Below are 20,236 nucleotides of genomic sequence, written 5' to 3' on the forward strand. Positions count from 1 at the left end.
AAATACTCCTCTTTTGCTGGTATATAGTATATTTTCTGGGCATTCCGAAAACATGCACAACTGAAAATTGACGATTTTTGATTTATGACGTTCTTGAAAGGAGTAAGGGATACGACGGTACATTAATTTTCGTTTGAATTAAATATATATTTCTTGTGAATTTAGTTTATTTAAGTGAAATTTTGAAAGTGTCACGATATTCGTAGTTGTGTGTGTATTAGACATGGATTCCAAAGTGGTTTGAAGTTATCCGATTTGGTCCGCGGTCCGCCGCTCCGGTACGATAAGTCTCCCGGGAGTATCGGGAGAGCAGGAGGCGCCGGGAGGTGCGGAATGCCGGCCGCGTAGCATGGAGTCGCTCGCGCGGCTGATGGGCGCCGGCGGCGCGGCGCTGCCCGCCGCGCTGGGCGCCACGCGCGACGCGCGGCCGCGGGGAGCGCTGGTTCATGCCTCCCTGGCTCCGCCGTCCAAGGGCCGCCACCTCACGGGCACCTTCTGCCTGACCGGCGATACGATGGAGGGCATCATACAGTGCCTCGTGTTCTTGAAAGCGTTCTCGGTAAGGAGATTGGGCTTTTATTTTATTACTTTAGGATTTGTCCGCCTCCGTAGTGTGATGGTCAGCATGCGCGCCTACCGTTCTGGAGGTCCCGGGTTCGATTCCCAGGGGGATTTAATAAATATAAGTGATTTTTTCACTCTAAAATTTATTCAATATTACACTGGACTGGTACCTGAAGTGGAGGGATGATCACCTTTCCTTCAAGTGTTATCGATCGAGATAACACTGCGTTTATATCAAGCAGTGCCCTATGCAGCATTGGGGTGCGGTAAGGGATTTATTATTATTTTATATGTGTAAATAAATAATCGCGTAAAATTTATATAAATAAATTAATAAACATCGATCTGCATTTGTTTAAAACACATGCGTCAATTTTACGCAGACTATCTTTCTAGGGTTTAGTACACGACTTCAACTGTCTACTTAGTATGGAGATGTGTAAAAAAAACAAATATTTTTTCTGATAGTATAAATGTGTCGCCTACTTTCAAAATCTGCCAGATCCAATTTTATAAGACGTAAAAATAAATACTCTATCGGAATGCCAATTGTGGGTTTTATTGTTTAAAATATTTATATCCTTGAAAACCCTGCTAAACAATACTTAAAAACAGCGATGTATTTCAAATTCCACCATATTCATGAAACTTGCCTTCTGACCCAAATCGGCCAATCAGAAAGCGGGGATAGGTCAAAAATTAAGATGACGTCATTATCGGTTTATATCTCGTGCTTTTTTAAATACTGAAAAAAAAACACGAAAAAATTAAAATTCTCTATTTCATAATATTTTATCTAAAGATAGACAAATCTTTTGAACATAAATGTTCCCTGGAGAATTTCACATTTTTTTGAAAATCGCTTTAAATGGATGTAGCGTATTTTGAAAGTAGGCGACACAAATGATGTCGTTTAACAAGTTATATTATTTTCTATATAAATACTCGTAATATCGTTGTCTCACACAAAATATAAAGAATAGTATTGAATTATGTGTTATCGTTACGACGCCGACACAAGCTGTATGAAGAATTGCTGGATTTTGTCAAATTTTTCATTTGAAATCTTGCCCCGGCAGTTTGCTGAAGAAATCCCTTCCGATTCTTGTTTTCCCCTCAGCAAACTCAAACATTTCCCAAATAATAGACATTTTTTGTTTGTTTTCTATTGGTCTTGGGAGTAGAATGATCAGTCATTTCGTAAATTGAATTGGGGCTGATTTATAAACCAAAAAGTGATCTATCGCATAAAGGGTGAATTTGGCATTGCTTGTTTTTTGTTTTCTCTCTTGTGTACTTCCCATGTGTTTTGTGGAATGACGGAGGTACAACTTTTTCATTGTGATTTTTTCCCCCCCGTTTGAAGTGTTTTAAGGTGATTTATCACACACCTGAGAGTTGAATTTTTATGGGCTTTGAAAAAGAGAATCGTTATTTTATCCTTTTAAGGCTGAAGCATCAATATTTATCATTACACATTTTTAAATAAATAAATAAATATAATACTTTTAAGCTATATATCTTTCGAAAAAAGTATATTTCATATTTTTTCTGTGTACAATGATGAAATATTATTTGAGTTATTTGTATAAATTAAAATCCAATTCATTCTTCCATTAGTTTGGATTAATAAATCAAAATATAAATGATCAAAATCGTTATAAACGCTTGTTTCACCGATTTTCTCTGCCACCGTTTATTGTAGATAAGATAATTTACATGTATCTTATTCCATTTTCTACATTTTTAAATTTATTTTTTATAAAAGGATACTAATGTAATCATTACTCTTAAAAAATTTTATTTATAGAAAATTATACTTGTATCCATTGTATGGTATTTTTTGTTTGTTTTTAAATTGAAATGTACTTATTTTATTAACTTTTTTATCCATCTGAGGTTTCAGAATACTGAATAAGCAACTGAAGTTTGTGGTAGTTCAAATAATTTGTATCGATTTTTGCGGTAGAATCGGATAAATGTTCAGTTATATGTGTCCAAAAATTATGTTATAATTTCAAAATATTTGTGTGTAATATTGTGAAGTAACAAAAATCCAGAATTATAATTTTTTGAAATATCATTTGCAGAAAACTTTACTAAAAAAATTCATCTGACTTTAATTTATACGTACTTGTATATTATTTAAGAATAATTGTAATCGAGTGAATTTGTAAATAGGTTTTTGCAAAACATTTTAAAGACAATTTAAACACCCATTAAATACATAAATTCTACCCTTGTAAAAAGTGTTGTGTCTACAATCTGTCTTTTTTCCTATTTTTTTATCATGTCTTTGATGTCATAAACACATTTTATCGACTGTGAAAAGTTAAAACATTTAACACACACTTTGCTACAGTTACTATTAAGTGTTTTGGAACATGAATTCTCAGAACTGGCTTTTTGAGAAATAGTGTTGTAAGCTGATGTTGAGTGTTTTGTCATTTTCAGATAATCCAAATGCTTTTATTTTAAATTGCTAGTAACAAAAAAAAACGGTTTTTTTACTTCAACAAACTTTATTGGATGGCTTACACATAAATTGGAAGTTATATTGTTTTTTTTTTTAAATGTTACAATATTAAAAAATATATTCAATATACTATTCGTGATTACAATACAACAATAACAGTCCGCTGTTTGCTGTCTCTATCTCGGTAGGGTGACCAATGTTATGTAACTCTTTTGTCCCACATCGAGTAGTCACTTTGTTACTTGTTTCTTTAGATCATTAAGATTTATTTCTAAATTTAAACAATGTGGCGCAACATTGTAAATATGTGGCTTATCTGGCCGAATATGGTCGACAAACATTTTTGGTATTATACATAATATTATGTAGTATATGAAATAATAATTATGAGTGCAAGTTGTGGTAAAAACACAACGGAATTCTTGTGTCGTCGGCCATCTTGTCATCAATCCGCTGCGAAACATGGCTACGATAGTTTCTTCGAATTTTATACCTTTCTCAGAAGGATTACTGATTCGCCATCAGATCCTAGCTCTTGGACCCTTTCTCCTCCGACGCTCTTTATTTTCGGCATATATATTCAGTATCGGATTTATTACAGTTGTATGTTTAAACGGGGACCCCTCATCTGAACGTGCCCAGAATCACTAATAAGGTATCGCTTTGCTTCGGAAAATTAAACGGGACGTTGGGTTTATTCAATTTGGATTCGTTGTGGATTATTCCTATACATTTTTGCTGGAAACTTATTTGTATTCCATTACTCATTTATGGATCGATCAATTAGACCCCCGAAGTCTTTTATCGTTTTAGTTGATTTTCTTGAAGGGTTTTAAGCTGTGCTCAAAAACGTGCTTCATGTGTTTAAAATTTTTAATCACCGTTTACTTTTTATAACACGCTGATAATAAATATTTTTATACAAATGTAAATAAATACTTCTATATAATTCAATAAAACGTCTATTTGTTTTGTAAAATATCCAATTTGATTTGTTAAACGTCCAATTTGGTTTGAAAAATGTCCAATAAAATGTTAAAAACCTGTATATTTTTTTGTTTTTTAATACTCAAAATCGATAATTAAATAAAGTTTATCTTATAGCTAGACGTTACTGATTTTACTATCATAGCTTTTTTATGATTAAGGAAAATACTGACTAATAAACTAACCAACACTACATTTCCCCGGAAGAGTGAACACAAAGGATATAATGTTGCTTCAATCTTCACACTTTCCACCTCTTCCTCATATATAGTATGTATCTCCTCATACATACCCACCGATTACTCTGACTCTTGACCTATTCAATTTCAAGTTTTTGAAGTACTTGACCACGCCAAGCTTATATTGGTATTTCTCTGCTTCATAATTTGTATTACCGTTTTTTTCTTCATTCATTGGTTTTACATGTCTTAAAACGAAAAGCACTTTTCTTTTTCCACCACCAGGATCACATGAAAAAAGTGAACTATAATTATTGAGGACATCCTCGTCTGACTTCATTAATACTCTCAGTCGACTCCGACCACGCTTCGCATTTGAATGATACCTCGTTATTCTTCTCATATTGGTTTCCTTCCGAACAAAACACCAGGCCACCATACAATGTAGAGACCCTTCCCCTCTCGGTCATTTTCATTTGAAGCATATATTTTTGACTCTTAATTTTTTTACTTCGCGTAGACTGTTGACCCGACTCGACCCGGGGAGCAGAACCTATCCGGGTAATTGAATACGAAGTTTCGGAGTGTTTGAGCGAAATGAAAGTTCATACGAAAGTTTACCATGTTGTCCGAAAATTAAAAAAAATAGTGCCTTACGTACAAATTTCGCAGTCAAAATACCTGATTTTATTTTTAACACTTCCAGATAAATAATAAGAAATGATGCCTTTATTATTTTACGGTGCCTTCTACGATGTCTTCATGTCTCCATGGTTACTAAAATCTGATATATCGGCATTCGGTACTCTTGCGAGAAATCATGTTTTCAAGCATTTCCCCGTAGGTAAAAATAATCCCGGGTTCTGATCTTGAATACATCCATATAAAATGGTCTGATGGCTGTTGTAAATTTATATAATGTGTCATGAAATTGATCACATATCCAGCATTTTCCAAAATTTGAGTACTGTGGTTGTCAATCATCGGTAGAATTGTAAATGTTGTATGTTTGTAAGAATGATTGATTTATTTATTTTTTATTATTGTTTTAAGAAAGATAAATATTTGTGTTTTTATTATTTACACAAATATTTCAATTTCATACTATTTCTGTGAGCCTTTGCAGCTCATTATTAAAAATAGGTATCAAATTGTGGTAGAGTGGGTTCGAACCGAGAAACTCTGACTTAAGAGTCCGCGACACTAACCACGGGACCACAACCCGACACAACCTTATACTTAACCAACCTATGACAATTCATAAACCCATTCTTCCATATTTTTCTTCATCTTTTTTGAAATGTCAAAAACGGATTTTTTAAAATTATTCATATGTTCACTAATAAGTAGAAAGTAAGAAGTTTGAGTCAGAAAATAAACCCTTATCCTTTTCTGTTGTGAAAAATACGCCACTTTGTATCTAGTTTTAACGAAGTGTTTTTATGGAGTGATGTTATTTTCTACACGTTATTCCTTTTAAATTGCTTTTATTTTTCGTAAGATTCAATCCATTATTTTATACTAATGGTCTTAAACGATTAAGTTTACTGAGCTTTCGTGCTACCAGGTTAAAGTATTATTAAATAAAAAAATACTTGTGCATTAAATGAAAATACATGAAGAAAAAAATAACAATCTTCTGACCAGGTAAAGGCAATCCAATCTTGAACGAATTGTTCCAAAAAAGGATTTTACTTTGACCGTTTCGGCTTATTATCAAAGGGTCAATCAAGATCGAAATTATGTGACTTGTTTAGCTTAACAAAATGGGTGAGCTTGATCAGTATACGACACGAATCGTACAAGGTACGCTTATTTAAACTATTGAAGATTCAAGTACATGGACCAAATCATCTCCGGTATGCTCTTCAGAGCATGCTTACAGCGGGTAAGGTGAGCGGAAGATAAAGACAGGAGACTGGCCATGAAAGTAGCAAAACAATGATCACAGATTGTAATCTACCAAGAAGAATACTGACTGTTTATTGATTTGGCGTTTAATTTGTAGAACTCAAAAATTTACATTATATTTTAAATATGTAAATGAAACGCTAGGGCCTTAAAGTTTTACATTTTATGATTAAAAACATAAAACTAAAAAAATAAAATCTTGGCAATTGTTTCGCCTTGTTAAGGCATTGTCAAACTACTGTTAATAGTTTGGTATTGAACAAACTATTGACCCTATCCAAGCCCTCTCCAAGCACAAGAGCTTAGTCTCTTTTAGGGAGGCATAGCGTAACTAGTATTGGATTTTTAAAGAAGATTTATCTGGCTAATGAATTTCGTTTTTCATGATTTTTCGTTACTTTATTAAACAATCGAAAATATATATTTATAAAAAACTTAAATAAATATAAGTGATTTTTTCATTGCAATATTTATTCAATATTACCCTGGACTGGTACCTAAAGCGGGGGGCTGATCACCTTTCCTTCATTTGCAAACGCTTAAGATAACACTGCGTTTATATGAAGCAGTGCCGTATGCACCATTGGGGTGCGGATAAGGGTTTTGTTAATATTATTATTAAAAACTTAAGCTGTCATGTGTCGATATGTTCCAAATATACTTTTTTTTTTTCAAATAAGTATGTGTTTGTATAAGTATGTATTTGTTTATTTTTGCAAGGTTTTTGTTCTCTCGGATTCCTAGCCTTTGTCTGAGGCAATTCAAAGTGAAACATTTATAAGTGCTGATGTGAAGCACCCTTTATGTTGTGACCTACGAGGGAGGGGGTGTTTGATCGCTAGGGCAAAAGATGTTTAGATTCACTGTATCGCACTCAAAGGGAATTTCGCTTCTCGGTCCGTGTGCTTGTTTTCACCACGAGTCGGGTAACCCTTTGATACTTCGCTTAGCGTCGAGATCACTCGCGAGGAAATCCTTTAAATATTGTATATTAATAATTATCATTATCTGCCTTTCATGAGACCTGCGTTTAATTAAGTGTTACTTGATCTTCAGGCTTGTTGATGTTCGGGATTATGTTTATGTTATTATTTCGGCATAAATGATACCATATGCTTGCAATAATATTTGATAGTTTTGCTTTTAAACTAAGGGGTTTCTAGTAAAATTTACTTAATGATATATGTTGTTCTTAAGTAAGTATGTGATGTATGGATAGAAATATTCATTTCCATGTGTGAAATTCAATCATTTTTAGTAGTTTGCTTTTAAGGGGTTTCTAGTACAATTTACTTAATGATATATGTACTTCTTAAGTAGGTATGTGATGTATTGAATGAAATATTCATTTCCATGTGTGAAATTCAATCATTTTTAGTAGTTCTGCTTTCAAGGCGTTTCTAGTAAAATTTACTTGATGATATATGTACTTCATAAGTAGGTATGTGATGTATGGAATGAAATATTCATTTTCATGTATGGAATTCAATAATATTTAGTAGTTTTACTTTTAAGGCGTTTCTAGTAAAATTTACTTAATGATATATGTACTTCTTAAGTAGGTATGTGATGTATGGAATGAAATATTCATTTTCATGTATGGAATTCAATAATATTTATTAGTTTTGCTTTTAAAGCGTTTCTAGTAAAATTTACTTGATGATATATGTTATTCTTAAGTAGGTATGTGATGTATGGAATGAAATATTCATTTTCATGTATGGAATTCAATAATATTTAGTAGTTTTGCTTTTAAGGCGTTTCAAGTAAAATTTACTTAAAGATATACCTCTTAAGAATGTGATGTATGAAGTGAAATATTCATTATCATGTGCCGTGGCGTAGTTGGGTAGACGCTGCGACTGCGAAACTGGCGTCACGGGCTCGAATCCCGTCAAACGCAAAATAATTTGATTTTTAAACTATATATTACCCAAATATTTTAAGCATAAAATTGTTTTAAACAAACATTTTACTGAACATAGTACTAAAAACAAGGATGAAATAAGACTGCCATTTTTCAAAGAAACCGAGTCACAAAATTGTTAAATGTATAAGGGGTTTGAAAATGAATATTGAGATGCCTAAATGTATGAAGAATGAAAAGATTCTAAAATAATTTAAAAATGAATGTTTTGTTTACTGTAAAAAGATGTAAATATATATAAATGATGTAAAATAATTTTAGTTTGTATTAAATGTAATATAAGCCAACTAAAGGAATATTTTTTTTTTAAATTGCTACATTTTCATGATAACAACTCAAAATGTTGTGGTTAATCAACTGTAAATTTAAATTATACGATATTTCCTTTCCCGGCTACAATTTTCCGAGATGAAAGCTTTGTTTGCCATTAAAAATCATGTTATTAATTTACAAAGTCATACGAAATGTGATATTATTTCCAGTTTCCTCGAATATTAAACCGTAAAAAGTAATCTTTTTCAAAAATGTTTATATTATCTTCCTTAAAACTGCTCCTAAAATATTATTTTCTGAGAAAAATATTATTAAAAAATACATTTTGTGATGAAAAATGAATTTGGAATAAAACAGTATTTTTTTCCGGCAAAGGTCCTTTATCCGACGTAAGAAATATTAAGTTTATATAAAAAAATATTTTTTCCGTTGTTTTATTTTTCATGTTCGAATTAATATAATTACGAAGTATGTAATTTTTTGTACATTAGCTTGGTTTTTAGGAAAAACATTTTATGTACAATAATATTAAATTCTTGCTTTAAGCGCGATGTTTTATGTGCCAGGAACAAAGGAGTTGGCTTCGGTGATTTTATATTTTATCCCTTGTGTGTTCAGTACGGTCTAGCGACCACGTATCATGAAGCCGGCTTGTCTGACTAAATTATCGGCGTTGGAACAACCACCTCTATTCGACAGATTAGTGTACCGGATTGACGTTATGCGCTCCGGGTGGCTATTTTATCTTCCGTGCTTCAATGCCAAAAAACGCACTCGATGTAATTTGTTTTCACTATTTTTTTTTCATCCGTCTCTGTAGTGTAATGGTTAACATGTTTAGCTACCGTACTGGGGGTCCTGAGTTTGATTTCCAGGGGAGGTGTGAAAATAAATGTTGGTGATTTTACACTCGAATATTATTTAATCTTTTCCTAGACTGTTCCCTGAGGCGCTGGAGTAATCACTTTGCCTTCATGTATAACGGTCAAGATAACACTGTGCAAAAACGATGCAGTGCCCTACGCACCATTGTCTATGTAAAAGGGTTAAAGAAGAAGATTTTTTCATGATTTGCACACAGAATAAATAATTTTTTTGAATAACATAACGAGTTGGAAAAAGTTTTTTTTCTATTAATTCTAAAAAAAATAAATAACAATAATTTTAGAAACATAAAATTGAAGGAGTTTAGTTAAATGTAAATGTTTAGGTACTTTTCGATTATTTTATGTTTTAATTTGTTATACGGTTTTGAGATTTGTAAGAGACTGGTAAGACGATGGTCGACAAATTTAAAATGGAGACCTTATTTATTATATTGATTAATCAATTACAATGACTTCAGCCTCCCGCTATTTTCTATGTACCCACTGATAAAAAAAAAGAGAATATGAAACAGCTTCAACCCTCTCTTCATCCTTCATCGTCACAAGAACACAACCCTAAAATTAAGACTCACAATACATTTAATTTTTAGAAATAGTGGTATTTACCAAGTAAAAGTTTAATAAATAAAATTGAAAAAGGTACTTTTTTATCCTAGAACGTGTGTTTTTACCACTCCCCATTGAAATTCGTTGTTTTATTATTTGCACTATCCATCAGATTTACACATTTTTTTGCTTGTTTCTTACTGTGTATACCAGGGGCGCGAAAACTAAGAGAGGTTGTGCTTCACCTTTATTTTCATACCTTTTCAGGCACGCACGAGCAAGTTTGGTTAATCTTTTACAGACCTTGAGTCCCTCTTTGAACAGTTTTTTTCTGCACTCCTGATACAGTTTCCCCGAAAATATCTGAAAAATACATGCTTAAGCTGGGATCAAACGGAGTCTTTTTTTATTCGGCTTTTAATACTGTTAAAGATTTTTTGCGACCGAACAATCTCGGATATTTTTGAACGTTTTCCTTTTCTGAAGGTTTAGGTGCTTTTTACGAGAACCGTTTTTTTCTGAAACTCAAAAAAATATCGTTTGTGGATTACTCTTTTTAAGGAATAATTTAAATCTTTTACTTAGTCTTTGATTATAACTGATACATGCGTCATCAGTACTAATCGGAGTTTTGTAAATTCATTTCAAAATGGTCTGATCCGTGGTTATCTTTCGAATCAAAATAATTCATCAACCTTATTAAAAGTGACGACTAAAAGGCAATCTTCGAACGATATCTCATGGCATTACGGTCATAGATTGAATGCCGGATTACAAAGGAGGTCAGAATCGTAAGACCAAGCCATTTATACAATTTTGGGCCCTCTTTTCTTGCGTTTACTGGCCTTCCCTTTTTACTTGATTTCTATTATCTCTTAACTCAAAATATGATTTGATCCAATTCATCAAAAATGCTCTGACGAATGGACTCCAATCTTCTCACGTTTTTATTTATAAATCATGCTAAGATAATTTAGGCATACAAATTCATATCTTGGATGTTTTTCGTAGATACTTTGTGGCACATTTTGTAAACTTTATAAAATTGAACAACTTTGTTTTAACCCCTTTTTTATTATTAGTACACTTTAACCCACCGGTTTAGGCAAGAACTTTGTCATCATCAGGGTTTATTAAATTCTAAAACATAAAAAAATATTAAAATACTCAGTTAATTACATTCCCTTACCAAAAACTTCCATATGGTATACGGAGTGTGTGGAAGTTTTTGATAAGGGAATGTAATTGACTTTGAGTATTTCAATGTTTTAAAATTTAATAAACCCTGATGATGACAAGGTTCTTGTCGAAACCGGTAGGTTAAAGTGTACTTATAATAAAAAAGTGGTTAAAACAAAGTTGTTTGATTTTATAATGTAAACAAATTTATATTTTTTATGTGCTCCTGTTTAATTCGAGATTAATTGTTGATCCGATTCTAAATTGTGAAGGGAGGGGAAGGAGTTTGGATGGTGAAGCCATGGAAGATACAGTGAATTACAGTAAAAAGGCATTTATTCAGGCAGGACTGACCAAGATGGATGTGATAGAGTAAATTAAGGATTAATATCCTGGTCATCATGAAAAGGAGAATGAGTTGGTATGGATTGGTGAATTCAAATAAATAAAGAGAAATATTTGTACTTATTTATTTTTTTGCAAAAATGTTAATAATATTAGTATATAACCACTCACCGAGATTTTTATGTCTACCGGTTTCGAGACGTTCCCGTCTCTTCGTCAGGACAATCACTAACACAGCATGCAAACAATACCACCCTTCACTACCACAGCACCATTTACATACTTAAAACTACACAAAATGTTTAACACATGCGATTTTCGGTCGACCCGAAGATTTTTGGTCGACCTGACCCATATCGAAGATGTAAAAATGACTAAACACAAAGTAAATGCTTTAAATATTTATAATATTGATAGTAGAAATATTTGTGTTTTTATTATTTTCACGATTTCGATTCGAGTCGAGAAACTCTGACTGAAGAGCCCTCGACGCTAACCACGGGACCACAACCCGACAACTGTAATTAATGAGGTTCTCTTCTTTTTTTAAAAACAATAACTAACTGAAATTATGAAGAATATAAAATAAATTATTCGCTCTACATTAATTAAAGAATAATTAAATATGGTTAGTAAAATTTATTGTTTCCTTAAATGCAACGAAATGAGAATCATATACATTTGTACATGTATACGCATTTTCTAAACCTTTATTCGCACCCAATGGTGCATAGGGTACTGAATTACATGAGGGCAGTATTATATTGATCGTTAACACATGAAGGAAAGGTGATCAATCCTCCGCTTCACGTACCAGTCCCGTGTAATATTTAATAAATATATGAGTGAAAAATCACTTATATTTATTTGTCACCCCTAATGGGAATCGAACCCAGGATCTCCATTACGGTAGCCGAGCATGATTACCACTACACTACGGAGCCGGACAAAAATCCACATACATGTACCCATACTAAGTATTATTAAACTGTATAAAAAAAATACTCTAAATTTCTTTTAAAGATAGTAGTTAAAAATATTATTCTAGATGTCTCGTTTCAAAGTCAACATTGCTTGCTCACCCTTTCCTTGGCTTAGTTATCATTCCAGTTTGTTAGTCCGGATTTAAAATTTGAAGGTATTACCGACTTGCGTAAAGGCACTGAATTTCGTACGTGTTTCGTGTAAATGAGAAGGGTAAAAGCTTAAAGTTCATTACTATATCTGCCTTCTGAGGAGAAAAACAAAAGCCCTTTAAAATTATTCACAAAAAACAACCCTTTTTAGCCAATTTTCTACCGTGTTTTGAAATACTTTGCATTCTTGAACATAACGAATATTTAAAAAAATATATTTTACAAGAAAAATAACACTATGAAATATGTAAAATATCACATAAATTAATTTAACCCGATGGTTGCCAGAGACGAGATATCTCGGCAAATGGCGGAGTGCCCGTATGGCCAGAGACGAGATATCTCGTCAGTACTTTTGATGACGTATTACTCCGCAGTTTTAACTCATATTGACAATCTGTCAAAAACGGAACATACATTGCCATCAGTTGAAGTTGTCACAAAATATTTTATAAAGTTTTTAAATACTTTTAAGTGATTTATCGGTATCACTTTCAGCTGACAGTTGACAGATGTCATTAGGGCTACCACTCAAACCACTTGAAATATTGATTATTTTAATCGATTGTTTTGAACGCCAGGGGTTTTTATTTTGCTCAATTTTTTTGTGTTTTTCTTATTATTTTAAAATATTCCATTGATAAATAATAGTTGTGTGTTAATATTAAATTTAATAAAAACTTGCGTGTGCGACTTAGTGTGACAACCCTGAAAATTTGAAACTGGTTTAACTTCAAGAATAAAACTCTAACAATCGATGCGGGATATAATATTTGGTAAGTAAATTATAATTCAATAAAAACAACAAAAAAAAATCTTTAGACAACTTTTTTTTTTCAAAAAAATACTTGGCCTGTTGAGCACTGCGGCGTAATTTATTTGCGGCCATGAAAAGGTTAATACACGAACCTCTTTTAGTGGGTATTTACTTAGTAACACACCTTGATTATTGTTCCACTATCGTAATGAAGGTATGTTAAACATATCAAAATCAAACACTAATTTTTAAGGTTAGGGTTAACTGTCCGCCTCCGTAGTGTAATGGTCAGCACGCTCGGCTACCGTTCTGGAGGTCCCGGGTTCGATTCCCAAGGGGGGTAAAATAAATATAAGTGATTTTTTCACTGTCATATTTATTCAATATTACCCTGGACTGGTACCAGAAGCGGAGGGCTGATCACCTTTCCTTCATGTGTAATCGATCGAGATAACACTGCATTTATATGACGCAGTGCCTTATGCACCATTGGGGTGCGGATAAGGGTTTAATTATTAATTTTTAAGGTTAACATTTGCATATTTATATTCTTAAAAATACATACCTTCTCGTAAAATAAATATATACAACTTGGTTGACCCTAAAAATCAGTGTTTGATATTATCATTATTTAATTATGATTTTTTCCTTATTTTTTGATATAGCTATATAAAAAACATACGTGTGGTCGAATAAAACGATTTGCTAAAATTTAAAACAATCAATGAAAAGAGAAATTTGAGGTTTTTGAACGAACAATTGGTATTTTTATTTAATATATTATTAGATTAAAACCAATATTTTTAGCTTTTCCACTTTATTTTCATTTGACCAGCGACCGGGTTTCGTCGTTACCGACATCATCAGACTTGTGGGAGGCTATACAAATTGTTATGTTATATATAAAACAAGGCAGGAGTTGATAACCATGATTTGATATGATTTTATTGAGAAAATCTCAATAAAATAATTTTCTCAATAAAATTATATCAAATCATGGTTATCAACTCCTGCCTTGTTATATATATAACATAACAATTTGTATAGCCTCCCACCAGTCTGATGATGTCGGTAACGACGAAACCCGGTCGCTGGTCAAATAAAAATAAAGTGGAAAAGCTAAAAATATTGGTTTTAATCTAATAATATATTAAAAATGCAATTCCATCACGAAGTGTCAGTGGATAATTTAAATCTATTAAAAAGTGCTAGGTATTTTTATTATCAAGTATTAAATCATGGTAGATTAATATTTTCAATATCATAAACACATTCTGTCATTAGCCAAATGTTTATCTGATATTTTCAGCAACAGCGGTAATGATCAGCCAAATATTGTCCTTTGAAATGTTGACACAGGCGCGCGTGCTTCTGAAATATAAATGTAACCAATTACGTTCACCCTGTGACGTAGCCGAACAATCCCGCAGCTCGGCGTGTCGTTTAGAGATCGTAATTAGACATGTGTCACGGAGCCCTCTTCACTCTCTGAAACCCTGGTATTTCTGTTCTGTTATTAATCTAACAATCATATCGAGCCATGGATTATGAGCCTTATTCCGACTTTTGTCTTCGTGTCTGTTACCCGGAAACATCCCCCGAAAGCACACGCCGTATAATGTATTTTATATTTTATGTGTGTAATCCGGGTTGCTACAGTTTAAATTGGAAAATGAATCGTCTGAAAACTTGTGTAATTCTGTAATGGAAATGTTTGAATTTGTGTGATACATATCTTTGTCTTAAAATATAATTAAATGAATTAAATTTATATTCTTTTTTAACATCTCATCAAAGATGAAGAAGAATATGGAAGTCTGGGCATTTACGGGGCTGACGACCGTCATCGGCTGGTTTAAGTGATCACTTTACACACGTGTAACATTCACCAATTCTACCCATTATTGACAACCACACTACTCAAATTCTTGGAAGTTCTATATATATGAACCAATTTAGAAACCTTGTTCTTGAATCACTAGAACTTCACTAGAGACATCTATTGGTGGGATGTAAATAGATGTCATAAATCAGCATACATATATGCTGTAATAATAGTGGATTTTCTGAATACAATTATAACTCTGAATACTTGTTTATCTTGTAAGTATCGGACTTAACTGTGTCAAATTTTGAGGTTAAACCATACGACTTAGCTTTTATTGGGATGCTGCAAAGTTTGAAAACGATAAGGGATAATAGGACTGCAACAGATAATGGAAATTTGATATTAAGAAATTATAATAGAAAATGTTTTTACAATATTATGTGTTTAATATCAGTTCCCTTGATTGTGTAATATGTGTGTTTCGCATGTCGATAATAGACTTGTTCTTGCAAGTATTCCATGAATAAAATCGCGTGTAATTGGATTCATAACACCTTGTTATTATGTTCCGATAAATTTCTAACAAACCGCGTGAAATCGATAACCCATCCCGGCGTTTACCCTTTCCGCTTTCTTCTACCCTGGTACACGTTTCGCTGGGCTATATGGAAAGTGCTAAATTCAACTATTTCTCTCGTTTACATGGACCGAAAACGGAATCTCACATTACTCGCAATCTTTTGTTTCAGGGCTCTTTCATCTATCGTCAGCTTGGATTTATCCAGCTGAGCGTAAGTAATATTTCTCGCGGTTTCGTCTGTAATTATCTACTTGCAAATGAAATATCCAGCGATGTTTTGGCAAAAAATCTCAAAGAAATTCTTCTTCTCTGAGAAAATTTGCCAATAAAATTTGTTACCCTTCCCACTTTCTTTGAAGCATCTAATTATCGAATAACCTTCTACATTCCGAAGGCACGTCATGATTGACCTAATACACCCCTCGAGAGTGCTGGTTCATTACAGATCAAAGATGTTTTACAAATTACGCTTCAAAAACAGAAATACTCCGAATTCTTAATCAATTGACGATTCTCAAAAGCCCTTGATAGATTGATAAGCTAGCTATCTGGCAATTACCTGGATACGATCGTCTTATTTTTTATATAACTTTAAAATGAGCAGTATTTTCCATAACTTTAATAAAATTGTGATTTATAAAGCAGTGCACTAAAAGGTTATTTATACTATTGAAGGGTGACGTGCAATAGATTCAAATATTCCTTATACTATTTTTTGACATCTCATCAAAGATGAAGAAGAATATGGAAGTCTGGGCATTTACGGGGCTGACGACCGTCATTGTCCGGTTTAAGTGATTACTTTACACACATGTGTAACATTCACCAATTCTACCCATTCACCAAATGACAACCACAGTACTCAAATTCTTGGAAGTTCTATAGATATATATGAACCAATTTTGAAACATTGTTCTTGAATCACTAGAACTTAACTAGAGAAAACAGATACTAATAAAAGAGCAGAAACTCTTTTATTAGTATGTGAGGTCCGAGTCCTGGATTATAATCACACCCATGAGAAACGCCAGAAAAATAACTCCTATGATTGGAGATAATCCAGATTTGTGAACAAGTATTTCAACAGACTTAAAATGTTGTACATCAAATATTTCTGTCCAAATAAAGTCAAATCGCATAAGAATATCAATCGGAATTTTTCAAACAATTTTTCTTATTTCATTCTAACCATCTTCTTTGTCTCGCTGTACAGCAGAAAAAAAGTAAATTAAATCCAAATATGGTTCACCGATATTGTCATATCTCTGATTTTTTATTTTATGGTTTTGATCAATTGAATATAATACCCCATTCTTATATCGACATCGCTTTTGATATTCCCTTCCCAGTTACTGTTGGGTTATCTCTTTTGAATTCTTCGAAACTGTATATTTGTAATACGAGTAAGTATGTATGTGGATAATATCCCTCTCTTCGGTTTTCTTTATGTTGTATCCAGTTTCTTGATATCTGCCATCATTAAAAAATTATTATTTAAAAAATGGTTGGACTAAAGATATCACAATTCACGGTTCTTTATTTAAAATTGTACATATCGATCACTCCTTTCAAGAACGTCATAAATCGAACATCGTCAATTCTCAGTTGTGCATGTTTTTAAAATGCCCAGAAAATGTACTATATCCCAGTAAAAGAGGCATATTTTTAACTTAAAATTTACCCGCTACAGGGCAGAAAGTGCTGTTTTTGCATTTTATAAAAAAGGTTTTGTCTAATTATTTATTTTAAATATACTTAATATTTTTCAAATGGAGAAAAAACCTTCAGGTTTTACCTAAAAAGATCTGATGCGCAGTAAAAAGTTCAATAAGTGGCTTGATATTTATTTTTAATATATTGTACCATATTTTTAAACTTTAAAAGGAGTGAGCGATATGTTTCATGATTGATCGTGTTCTTTTTTTGTTATCTCGCGACCTTAAAAAAAATACTTAACAATTGTATTAGTTTTTGTAATATATTAAAATATTTTCCTCGATATCGACTTTTTCGTTTCACAAGCTGTTATACAATTTCTGTCATTACGCACCTTCTACATGTCCATCCTTATATTTTTTTTATAAAGACTTATAATCATTCTATTCTCATGATTAGAATTACGATACTTTTTCTTTTTCTTTAGTGTGCAAAAAATTTAAATATTATGCTATCCTTAGTTTTCTTTAAATCGGCTTTGTGCGTCGTTTTATTTTTCCGTTAATTGCAATATTATTTCCGTTGTGATTCTTAAATTGATTGTTTTAATTATGAAAAAAACAAATTGGTTTCTGAAACGTATCTCCGTGGAGTTTTGTGATATATATTTTTGGGTGGAAACTTTGTCGACGCTTAAGGCGACCCCCCGAATTCGCGCCGTACGGAAATCTCGCAAGATAAACGAAGCAATTTTAATGAATTTATTGTTTTCGAAAGGAACCATTCACCCGGCTGAACGAACCCCGTCAGGAATAAACCAACCCCCTCCCCTCGATTCCGCGAGTTCCCTTTTCCAACTGGCTTTATCTCAATCGTGGTGACAAGGTTGAAGGATAAAGGATAGAACGGTGCAATCCTTAATTCGATTTATTTCTCCATAAAGCCTTTTGATGCTGTGTTCCGGGGTTTTGCAGTTGGCTATATCGCCTTGAAAATGCTCATTCGTCCACACCTGTGTCGAAAGATTATCGATATTTTACCCTTCTCAGTTTATGTCACCCTGGTAGATAAAGCAATATTTTAATGTCAATTGTTTAGTCGCTGTAATGCTAATGAATCGTTTTGAAATTGTTCATTCGTCTACACCAGGGATGAGTATTAAGATGATCAATGTTATTGTAACTATGTCCGTTTAATTTTAATATCATTTATAATTATTTTTATATTTCTGAAAAGTTACAAAGTAGTGTTTTTTCAAATGATAAGAGCTCTTACGAACTTATATATTAATCATTTACAAAATAACTTAAAACTTTAAAGTTAAAAGTATAATTATAACCGGGTTCGGTAAAATTCATGGTATAAACTGTGTTCTTAAGAAAAATACAAACAAAAAATATTTGGCCATTGTGTTGGTAGGAATCTTTTTGTTGTTGTTATTATGTATTGTTTTTAGTATTCAGTATTCTTAAGAAAAATATCTTTGCTCCAAAATATCCAAAATTTAATGTTCAATCAGTTATTTGATCAGCCCAGACTTCTATATTCTTTTTAAAATATCTTGAGATGTCAAAATGTTAAAAAATATATTCTAAAAACCTTCTGATACTGCGATAACATCTGTTATGATATAAAATATCCCGAGCTTTTTAAACAGTAACGCTGCTACATTTTTGTCGCTTTCAAAATACCATACTCTCTCATTTCATTAATTGATTCGGCAGTCACTTTGTCGTAATATATATCAATGTTTAATTAATGTTTTACTTGGTAAATACAACTTTTTCTTAGAATTTGCGGTGTATGAAAATGATGCGGAAACATCGAATCACATGTCACGATAGATTTTAACGCGTTTAACGATATGGGGGGCACCAGTGACCTCAATTAAGAAGTGTATTCAAAATGCTTTGACTATGGAAACCATCGTCAAATCAAAAATTAAATAAACTAAATAAATTATTAAAATACGTAAATTACCAAAAAGTTTTTTTTTGTGAATTCAAAAGTTGACAAATTTTAGTATTGGCGTTTAACGTGTTAAAGAATAGTGGTATTTACCATGTGAAACTTGAATAAAAGTACCGTATTCTCGTTCATAAGTGTAAATAGTGTCAAATGTTGAAAATGGCGCTCCGATTCTCGCGTTTGGCAGGGCCTGGGTTCTATATTGAATAGTAGTATCGCATCGCGGCGCTGCGGCGTGTTCCAAGTATCTCTGGAATCTATAATGTACCGAGAAAAAGATAAAAATGGATTTTACGCCTTATGCAGTGTTTCCTGAATCCATTGCCAGAATACCCTCATAAGGTATGAGAATATGAAGATTTTATTCAATGTAATCGTATCCATTTTCCGTAACCCGGCTGTTTTCGCGGAATCGAAATTCCTCAAAGATATGTTATTCATTTTTATTCCCTAATATATTTCATTTTATAGAGCAGAAGCTCTCAAGATGTACGTATTATGTATGTGTGTATGTGTGTATGTGTGCGTATGTATGTGCGTATTTGTGCGTATTTGTGCGTGTGTGTGCGGGTGTGTGCGCGTGTGTTGCTTTTTTGTGCATTTGTGTGCGAGTGTGTGCGTGCGTGCATGTGTGTGCGTGCGAGCGTGCGTGTGTGTTTGTATGTGAAAAGTCACACGAAGCTCACGCGTGCAATAAAACCTAATACAGTAATAAAGTAATTTCATTTACCATTTAGTATATGTTCCATTTTTAAGCTTTAACGAGTGATTTTATTTTATAAATCAATATTGTTTAACGCATTCACGTCACTCCTTGTCGAATTATACCTTGCTTACCTACTGCTATACGCGCATATACGCACACACGCATATATGTATAAATATAGTGGTGGCCAAATGTATTAGGCACCCCCTACAGAATTGGTTTATGTCTTTAAATATGAATACTTGCAATCTTTTCGGATTGTATCGTATTTTGATGGATTTTACCTATTAATTATTACCTGCAACAGGTGAGGGGTGTGGTTTATATATAT

At 32.7% G+C, this 20,236-nt stretch overlaps 1 protein-coding gene across 11 annotated transcripts in view; it reads left to right on the forward strand.

The window, feature by feature from the left end:
* Positions 1-281: 281 nt before the first annotated feature.
* rg (A kinase anchor protein rugose) overlaps positions 282-20,236 on the forward strand; it is a 620,520-nt gene continuing 600,565 nt past the window's right edge. For all 11 annotated transcript variants that reach the window (XM_088271658.1, XM_088271653.1, XM_088271655.1 and 8 more), the window contains exon 1: positions 282-559. In XM_088271658.1, coding sequence (XP_088127784.1) covers positions 350-559 — 210 coding nt within the window. In that variant the 5' untranslated portion in view covers positions 282-349. The remainder of the gene's footprint in view (positions 560-20,236) is intronic.

This window comes from Brachycentrus maculatus, unplaced genomic scaffold (genome assembly GCF_059751285.1).
Source record: "Brachycentrus maculatus isolate JH-2025_06_01 unplaced genomic scaffold, ASM5975128v1 h1tg000454l, whole genome shotgun sequence".
Taxonomy (NCBI): Eukaryota; Metazoa; Arthropoda; class Insecta; order Trichoptera; family Brachycentridae; genus Brachycentrus; species Brachycentrus maculatus.